This window comes from Poecilia formosa, unplaced genomic scaffold, assembly GCF_000485575.1.
Source record: "Poecilia formosa unplaced genomic scaffold, Poecilia_formosa-5.1.2 Scaffold42, whole genome shotgun sequence".
NCBI classification, from domain to species: domain Eukaryota; kingdom Metazoa; phylum Chordata; class Actinopteri; order Cyprinodontiformes; family Poeciliidae; genus Poecilia; species Poecilia formosa.
This window is the reverse complement of record NW_006799981.1, coordinates 2,476,206-2,485,768: the sequence shown is the minus strand read 5'-3', so window position 1 is coordinate 2,485,768 and position 9,563 is coordinate 2,476,206. Positions and strand designations below refer to the sequence as shown.

At 45.2% G+C, this 9,563-nt stretch overlaps 1 protein-coding gene across 1 annotated transcript; it reads right to left on the bottom strand.

Annotated features, from left to right (window-relative positions):
- Positions 1-6,394: 6,394 nt before the first annotated feature.
- On the bottom strand, positions 6,395-8,895 carry LOC103137668 (interferon regulatory factor 2-binding protein 2-A). The gene is made up of 2 exons (XM_007551512.2): positions 7,717-8,895; positions 6,395-7,515 (listed from the first exon to the last, which is right to left on the bottom strand). Exons 1-2 carry the CDS (start codon positions 8,528-8,530, stop codon positions 6,803-6,805), a joined length of 1,527 nt encoding a protein of 508 aa, XP_007551574.1. The 5' UTR covers positions 8,531-8,895; the 3' UTR covers positions 6,395-6,802.
- Positions 8,896-9,563: the final 668 nt, after the last annotated feature.

The window sequence follows — 9,563 nt, the reverse complement described above, 5'->3', positions numbered from 1 at the left end:
CTGTTCACAGCTCCTTAAAAGGACAGGCAAAAATGGGCCTGATTGACTAAATTTACTACAAATGTATAAACTGCATTACTCGATTTACCTTTAGACAGTTTCTACTATTAAGTGTTTTTGTTTTGTTTTGTTTTGTTTTTTTCAAAGGAGGTTAGAAAAGATGCCAGATATACCCAGATTTTGTCCGGCACAGTTATGGACACTTTTTCCTCCCTTACGAGACAGGCGAATTCGGCTGTTGGGAAATATTTCTGTTTGTGGAAACCAAATGTGGAAAGCAAAAGATTGGCACGAATTAAAAATACTCAATTTAATAGACATTTGTTTTATTTTTCATCGAGGTATGCCAAGGTTTTAAACACTTATTAACGCAAAAAACTCTAGAATGCTCCTTCAGACCATGCCGGTGTTTTAACGAGGTGCTATTTGTTGTTTTGCAAATCAATAAACCCTAAAAATCTGGATGGCAGCAGCTGATCCTTTGGAATGGTGTCCAATCATGTATAGAAATGCAAAAACTCCACATATCTACTGAAACGCCCCAGAAGTGAAATAATTTATTAGCCCACACTGATGCAGAGCAGCTAGCTTCAATTCAGATATTCAGCTAGAGCATTTCTCCTGCATCCTGTCCCTGTAAACAGTCATACCTCGGCTTTATCTTGGTTTCTGTCCAAGTCTGTTTGAAATGCTCTGCTTAATCTCGTTATTGTGTACACAGGCACACTCAGGCTCTGAGCTATTATTCAGCTGCACAGATGGCCCTCGCAGGACATCTCATCTCCTCCAATCCAGACTCTCAGCTGACTAAACAATCATCTCAGAGGGGCGCGGGGACAGGCGGCCGTGCTTTTTCCAACATGACACATTAAAAAAAATAAGCAGAAAGCTGACAGCGGACTGTACACGTCTGAGCCTAGCATTCAGTGAGGATGAATTTACCAGTGTTTTTCAATGGGTCTGACTCCGTCTTAAGGAATATGCCCTGCTGGCGGGATTAAATCTGTGCTGGCTGCTCACTTATAGCACATCTCGCTCTGACAGCTCCGTCTAACTTTAGCTGGAAGTGGTAATATAACTCCTACTACACTGACTGGCATGCACCGGCAGAGGCCATTAGTTAAAGTGAATATGTGCATCACATTTTCCTGCGTTGCACTCGCTGCTGCTTTCTATTTTGTATTTGGCACAGTCGCAGCATGCCATCTTATCAGCTGATCTTGAGCCAGAAGCAAGGAGTAGTTGCTCAGCAGAAAAAAAAAGGAAAAAAAAAAAAAAGAAGTGTCGATTTTGCTGGGTTCGGCAATAACACGATAAAAACAGGGTCCGAATGCTTTTGGATCAGTCCCATGCTCGCTGCCTCTTTCCCTCGTTCATTTGTCATCCTCTTTCCTTTCATCTTTTTTTGTCCAACGCCTCCTCTCCCTCCTCTATATTCTGTCGCTCTCTTCTTCCTCCGCGCTCTCTCTCTCTCCCTGCTCCACTTATAAGGTTTGGCAGCACTCCAAGATCTGAGAAAAACATCGGAGGCACAGGCTCGTTCTGATGTCTGGAAAGAGGGGGAGACTCAGTCCTGATTTCCATTTCACAGACTCGATTCACAGCAGAAAGAAGGGAATACAGGCTGAGTGTAACAACCAGTCAAAGAGAAAGAGGAAGGGGAGGAAAGATGAGACAGACACACAAGTTAGATCATAAGGAATAAAAATGAAATATTAGGATCTCAAAATGGCACATTGGTGTATAAAAAGGCGCACAGAAAGAACTAAAGAAGGTGTGGGGGGGGAATCCCAAAAATGGTAAACAAGGCACGCTTGGAGACAACTATTTTGTTTATATTCACTTCTGTTAAATGGAAAACAGTTAAACAGCAGAGAAAACACAAGAGTTTGAGAGTTAAAACACATTTGGCACTCAGCACTGTAATCATCCTAACTCTGCAGGCCTTCGTGGTAAACATCCAGGCGAACGTAAACCCCCCTCACCCCCCCGCCCCCCTCGTCTCCCTTCCTTTACGGACTGAGCCAAGAATCTGAGGGGAAATTTTACACATCCTGCGGATTTAGCCCTGCTCCTCCTAATTGCCGGTTGGAGCTCCATCTCGCCGAAGAGAGAAGCCGTCATTACCAGTCTCGCAGGAGCCCTCAGCTTCTGACTCCAGCTTTGATTGATGAAAAAAGTAGAGGGAGGGAAGAAAAAGAAAGGGGGGAGGAAAAAGAGCGGCAGATCTGAGTGTGCCCTCGATACAAACATTTGCTGTGACCTTGCACCCCTCCCTCTGTCTCCCCACCGGTCTAAAATTAACAGAGCGGGATCGGTTAAAATGGGAGAAATGTGGACCAGATACTCCTTTTGGCGCGTCCGCGTATCTGCTCGCTTTCAGGGGGGGATTACTGCAGCACGAGCGGGCCTTTTGATTTACTGTGCTAAACATAGATTCATTAGTGAAACAGCTGGCTGCACCGAGTGCTTCATGTTCCCCTCCACCCACCCACACACTATAGTCCACGTTGAAACGTAACATAAGGATTAAAATTTATCGTACTTTTTCTGCCAATACGCTGTCAGAATTAGTGCTACGGTTGGCCGCTTTTTAACAAAGGGGATAAACACGATTGGTGTTTGCAGACACGGGAGATGACGCTGTAGGGAAAAACTGAGGCAACAACTGTACCTTGAGCTTTCCAAACAACAATTATGACCTCTGAGATGTGACAACATCTTTGTGTAACACCGCATAACAGCAGACAAGCTGAGTTAACGAGTTAACCATTACTAGGAGAGGCTCTGCTTCAGCTATCGGCTATTGCCTTTCACTTAGCTTGATTAACAGGATTATGTCAGGAGAATCAATCAGTCCATGAGGGATTGTTTTTTTTATGACCATCGATTGGTGAGGTTTGTGTTGCAGCAGCCGGATCAAGAACGTCTGGGGTTTGAGGGAGTCTCAGAAGGAGAGACACGTTCTTCTGCTTCGCCTTGTTGTTCAGATAAGGAAAGAAAATTGAAATGTTTCCTGTTGCAAATTTGTAAGTGCTTTCATCAGGAGACCTGAGAAATTACCAGAAATTACGTTAAGAAACATCATGAATAGTGTTATCAAAGTAGACTGAGATTTTAAACGGTCACTAAACCGACATAGTTTTCTATTGTATTGTTCCTACAGCTTAAAGTCCTTTTAATAAAATGCAGAGGGGAAATGGATTTCCAGAGAAAACACAAGACAAAGGCAATGTAAATCACGCTGTGGACCGCTCAAAATAGCCATTTGCTGCTTACCGGGATCAAGCTATCCCAAGGTTTTAAACAGTTGCTGTTACAAAACCTCTAAAATGTTTCATGATTGTAGAAAATCCTTTTAACCAGATGAAAATACGAGATGAAAGGGAATATAAATCACAGTGAGAGCCGCTCGCAAATAAGTATACAGGTTACCAGTATCACGATGTACCAAGGTTTTAAGCATTAAGGGTTTCAAGCAACTTAAAATCCTGTTTTTGTTTTTGTGTCCAGTCACTCTGGAGTAAGAAAAGTGGATGCAAAACCCACTGAGGGCTTCTCATGAATAGGCATTGGTTGTTTACTGCCTCAAAGCTTCTTAATTATTCCATCTTCCTTTTTCTGCGGCCTAAAACTCATTCATTTAACGAGACGCTCTGGAACGGACTGGGAGGAATGGTGATCATCACCAAAATATTTCCAAGATATTCAACAGTTCCTGCTTTAAAGGATTCAGATATAACCTCAATGGTTTCAAGTCCTTTCAGTCAGATCCCAGAGTTTTCTCTGGTTGCAAGTCCGATATAATAATCTGTGTTGGTAGAAACACTTTGGAAATATTTGGCAATGACCAAATAGTCGTTGTATGGAAAGTAAAGGAGCATCAGCCATTAAAGCATTGAATTTACTACATTTAGTTAGATTTTTTTTCCACTATTAAGTCCATTTATCAAATAATTCTTTAAGATTATAATGTTTATATATGTTTTATATAGAGCAGCTGGACAATTTTGTTTTAAATTTTTGTGTAGATACCCTGATATTGTATTCTTACTCACAGTTTACAGTGAATAACGACCCGTGCCTACTCACAAATGCAACACAAACAAGCACTTTAGATATTTTTGTGGTAAGCTGTTGTGTGGAAATGCAATAAAGTTTAACTGCACGGTTGTGACGGCAGCAGCTGACGTCTACATGCAGCTCTATTCCTGCATAGAAACAAAATGCTGCACCCGGTAACATAGTAAAAAGGTTTTAGTGCAGGAGCGCATAAAAAGTTTGCTACTTTCAGCAGCAGCTTAAACATTAAAAAAAAAAATCCCTGAAGGATATAGAAAAGAAACAAAACAATGTGAACCATTAACCACAAATGTGTCCTTGTACAGTAACAGATACAAGGGGAATGATTTACTTGATATGCTTTGTTATATCAACATTAAAGCTGGACTTAATGCAGCCGGTTCCCTCAAACACTGGATGTTTACTGAAATCTCTCCTGAATGCTCCTTCCTGGATATGCATGGACGGTCTGTGCCAGAGCATCTGTTGTGCACTGGTAGCTATGCAACCCGGGAGCTTTGTGTTATGACACCCCTCCTTCCAGGGACACGTTATTACTGTATTAGATACAGCACAGGCTATTTTAATCACCGCTGTGCAAACAGGTATTCGCCCTGCTGACGTAAATCTTTACGGGCAGAAAGGGCCTCTCATATCTTACTGTGTCACACTTTAAGCCAGGTTATAAACACACCTGGCTATCGTCTGCTTTATTTCTCTGAAGCGGCCGGTCGACTTTGGCCGGCCGGCGCAATATAATGACAAACAGGTAGGTCAGACTCCGAACTAGTTTAGAAAAAGGATAACACACAAATCAGTAACAGCATGTGAGGTGGTATACGGAGTGGGTGGTGCTTTGCAGATTGGCACAGTAAAGTGTCACCCTTATCAAAGTGGGTTGTGTTCCTGGTTTTAAAGTCCAACTGATAAGATAACTTTCCATAGAACGGAAAGAGACGCATAAACAAACGACTGCCTTGAAAATGTCAACTAAGAAAAAACTAGTTGAATTGTTTGTGTATCTGTGGCAGCCTTTAACTCTCCCTAGTTAAGAGGACACTAGTTACTAAGTTGGCTAAACAATGGGGTGCAAAGGCTATGTTTTCAGTCCACACCACGAATTAAGCAGTTCACCAGGACACCATGCAGCTTACAGAGAAGCCTTCAGAACAAGCATGTCAGGAAATCTTCAGATTTCATCGATTTAATAGCAGCCAAAATAATTAAGCACAAAAAAACCCCCAAAAGAGGTTGGTATGCGTGCATATTAGTCCTGCAAATCAGGGAACTACTTGGCTAAACATAAGGAAGAAGATTACGTGTTGTAATAATTACGCAACTGCCTCCTTTACAGAGTCCTGCTATCTGCTAGATATCAGTCTCCATGATTTCAGCATTGGCTACACAGAAGTGCTTTGTCTAAGACTGCTTCCCCAGACCAAAGAGGAGAAAAAAAAAAAGCTCCATTTTGTCACCCCGCATGTCCGCCGTTGCTTGTAGAGACAAGTTTGAATGCCTGCTTGCCACTGCAGATGTAGAGCCGCCGCTTTTTATCTGCATTTCACGGCAGAATGATTTGTGTTTAGAGATTCAGAGCGGGGTTTGCATCTAAGGCAGCAGTGGTGGTTTATTGTTTACTCAAAAAAAGGCATGCTGTTCCTAGAGTTTGGCATCTTGTTGCAACATTATCAGCGGTAGTATAAATCATAGTTGCACAATGCACCAAACAAATCACACTCAGCGTTGCTGACGTGCAAAACTACCCAAACCGGCTCCAATGATTGTAGACTTTTTACTTTAGTGAATGAAACTATCCACATTGACTGTTTTGCGTTAAATAAATACACCCATGAGGGCAGTGGTGTTGTGCTTCCTTGAAAATATGAGTTACACACTAGGAATCTTTCAGCAAGCGTCCAAAATTGGTGCTCAACAGTTATCCTGCCATGTTGGCGGTCATGCACTTTCTCATTACTGACTCAACAGATCCCAGCTGACTGAACATGACTTGGCACCTGTTTCTGTGCTCTGCAATCAATCAAAAAAAAAAAATAAATAAAAAAAAAACTGGAGCAAACTTAGGACAATGCGTCTTGTTTTTGTCTGCGTGAATCACGAAAAGCAATGTGTGCAGAGAAGCCGTCATCCAACCGACGCCTACTTATGTTGTGCAGCGTAAGTCGAGCCGCCAAAACAAGCCTGCACGTCAGACCCAGAGAGTCCCCCACCACCAACACCACCTCCACCCACCCGTCCTCCCCCCCTCCGTCTCCTCGTCCTCTCTGTCCACAGCCCAGTGTATAACGCAAATGAAGCAAGCTCAGACAATCAGTTCATACAAGATGAGAAATTGTATTTGGCAATTTTTTTTTAAACAAGTGCATACAAGTACAGCTAAAAGCATTTTAGTTTTGCCAAGTGCTCGTAGAGTAGCATTAGTCACATTCTACGTTAAACAGGAACTGCCACCAGACCTAGAAGTACATCAAGAATTTTTGTTAAACATCAACAAAGAGGAACGTAGTTCATTATGATGAGTACATACCTTTATCTTCAAAAATATAGAAACACAATGTATTCAAAAATCAAAAATTATACAACCATGTTTACGAAGTATACTCTTCCCTTGGGTCCAATATGTACAAGTCCGTTAGTTTGTTTTGAATGGTATGTATGTGATATTTATATATTTATACTCAGATTTTTGCCTCCCCTCCCCAGAAGAAGTGTTCAGACAAAATCAAGGGTCCCTCTCCTTTTTTACTTTGACATCTCCTGCAAGGATGGTGGCGATTTCCCCCTGCATGAAAGCCCACGGTACGTTGGAGCCAACCAGGGGACATTTCTCTCCGCTTGGACAGTACACTTCACCCGTGGCACCTTGCTGCTTAATGCTTTCCCTCGAGCACGGGAAGCAGAACTTGTGAGAGGGCACGGACGGGCACTGAACAAAGTGTGTGTCCTCCAAACGCTCGTGGCACAGCGTGCAGCACAGCGGTATGCTGCCCGGTACCGAGGAGTCTGGAATGCTTTGGGGGTGCACCTGGTCCATGCCCGGCACCTGTGGGGTGCCCGCACCGGACGCCTCTCTCTGCGTCAGCCTCCTCTGGTTCATGGAGGACGGCGACAGCGGGCTGCTGCTGTTCCTCCGGGTGGTGGAGTGGACCTGGTTACCGTCCTTGGGGGAGCTGTTCCCACCCGCGTTGTCTGCTGCCATGATGAGCGCCGCCATGGGGGACTGGCCGTTCTGGGCCTCAGGTGGGGTGGTGCGGGGGTGCGGGGATATTGTGGAGGGGGGAGATGTGAAGCCTGGCGGGGGAACTGGAGGCATTTTGGGTCCCTCGGCGGGCGGCGGTAACCACTGCTGTCCATCCCCATTGAGCTTGGGGGCTGTGCTCTCTCCGTCCGGTTCTGGTGATGCTTTTCTCTTCAAGCGGGGGTGCTTTCCTCTGTCTGGAGGTGGGAAAGGGTTAAAGAAAACAAATGAGCTGCACAGATCAGACTTGCACCAAGAATTCAGTCTAGTAAAGGAGAAATGTGCTGCAATGTGCTGCACCACAAGCTACAAAACAAAAGCACGATCTTCCATTATACCCACCACATGTCTTCCATAATAACCAAGCCAGTCTAACTGTGCAATGAGAAATGCTTTACCTGACTTGGATGGGGGGGTGCAGGGCTCATAGTTCATCCTTGGTGCCATGGCCACATGCTCCTTCTTGAACCTGCTGTCGAAGGTGTGCAGAGCCATCAGGTCCCTCACAGTCTTCCCCTTGCCCCAGTCCTGCTCTCGGCTCTTGTGGCTCTCGGACATCTCCTGCGTTAGGCTGTCCGGTCTGTGCTTCTCCTTCACCTCTCTGTCGTGCTCGGTGCTGGACACCGACGCGGGTCTCTTGCCCAGATCGGCGGGACTACCGCCCGCCAGCGTGGAGGTGAGCCCCATCTGTCCCTGTCTGCCGTTGACTGGGTGCACCCCGTTCACCAAAGGCACTAGGTTCGGCGGAACCGTGTTATTCCTGCGCGGGTTGGGGCTCTGGCGGTTCAGCTCCGGCGGCTCGTCGGGCTTGGGAAATCCGTTAGGGACCGGAATGCCGTTCGCCTGCCGGCCAGACTGGTACTCTGGCCCCAGCCTGGGCGGTCGGTCGGAGGACAGCGGGTAGCGGTCCAGGGGCTGCGGCGGCCGCGAACCGGTGTCCCCCGCTGATGGGTGGTTGATCGCCTGGATCTCCTTCCCGGAGAGCTGCGCCTTCCCCGGCCCGGGAGACCTCCCCTCCTGGAAGCCGTGAGCCCGCTTCAGCTGGCGGGCCGTCTCGATGACAAACTCGATGCGGTCGGCTCCCTCGTAGTTGACGCATCCCCTGCAGACGGGCTCGGTAAAATCCCAGATCATGGCCCAAGGCATGCGGGGCAGGTCGCATAAATAACACGACTGCCTCCTGGAAGAAGCAGCGACCGCCGCGGACGACATGGCTGCTCGTCGTCGACGCACTCCCAGAAGAAAAAAAAAACAGAAATAAACCCCCAAAAATGTGCCTCTCCTCTGAGCTCCCCGTTCAAAAATAAAGAGGCGAATAAAAAAAAACAAAGATATAAGAAAAAAAGCTGGTCCTCTTTCGGCTTTTAGAGCAACAAGGCTGAAGTTTTAGAGGGAGAAGTTCATGTCGGTGTGTACTTTACTCCGGCGCTCCTCTATCTATCTCCACTGACTCTCTACTACTGGCTCAATGTGGAGCAGCGACGTCACCACGGCTAAACGCCTGCTTCCACTTCAGTTTCTATTGACTTGATTTCTTCGACAGACCCCCCAACCCCACCTCTACCCCACTTTACTGCAGCCTCTGTCACTTTTTTAATTTCTAATTTAATCACTTGAGCCTCAGCCAAAAAAAATAAATAGTAAAAAAAGAAAAAAAAAACTCACTACCTCCAACTCGTAGAGGAATAATCCCACAGGTTATTATTATAATTATTGCTAAATAGGAAGGAACTGTACAGGAAAAAACAAAATCTATTTTCCCCCCACTTGTTTTTGATGTTTAAAAATATGCCAGAGAGGGATTCGCTTTGTCCTGAATTCAGAGCTTTATCCGGTGGAGGCTGTAAAGTGCTGCAGCTTGTTTTTCTCAATGCACAGCGCCTCTACGCAATGAGCTGCTACTACAACTGCTGTGCAATGAATGAGGTGGGTCGACCCTAAGAAAAACAACCGAGCTACTGTAATCCAATGGCAAGAGAAAAAAAAAACAAAAAAAAAAACGTGTGCACTTTTTTTTTTCCACTCTACGTTTTTGTTCCAGTAGCGCAAAATTTAAAGGGCATATTATTAGAATTATTAGAAAGATTTTACAACCCATATGTTTTTAACCGCCCATTTTTGCAGAAAGTACTGACCTAGCCTTGTGTTAATAATAATAATAAAAAAAAGGAAAAAAAAAAAAGAAAGCGCCTCCATTAGGCAGCAACCAGGAAGTTCTTGTCATGAGGTGGGGATTTCCAGCCAG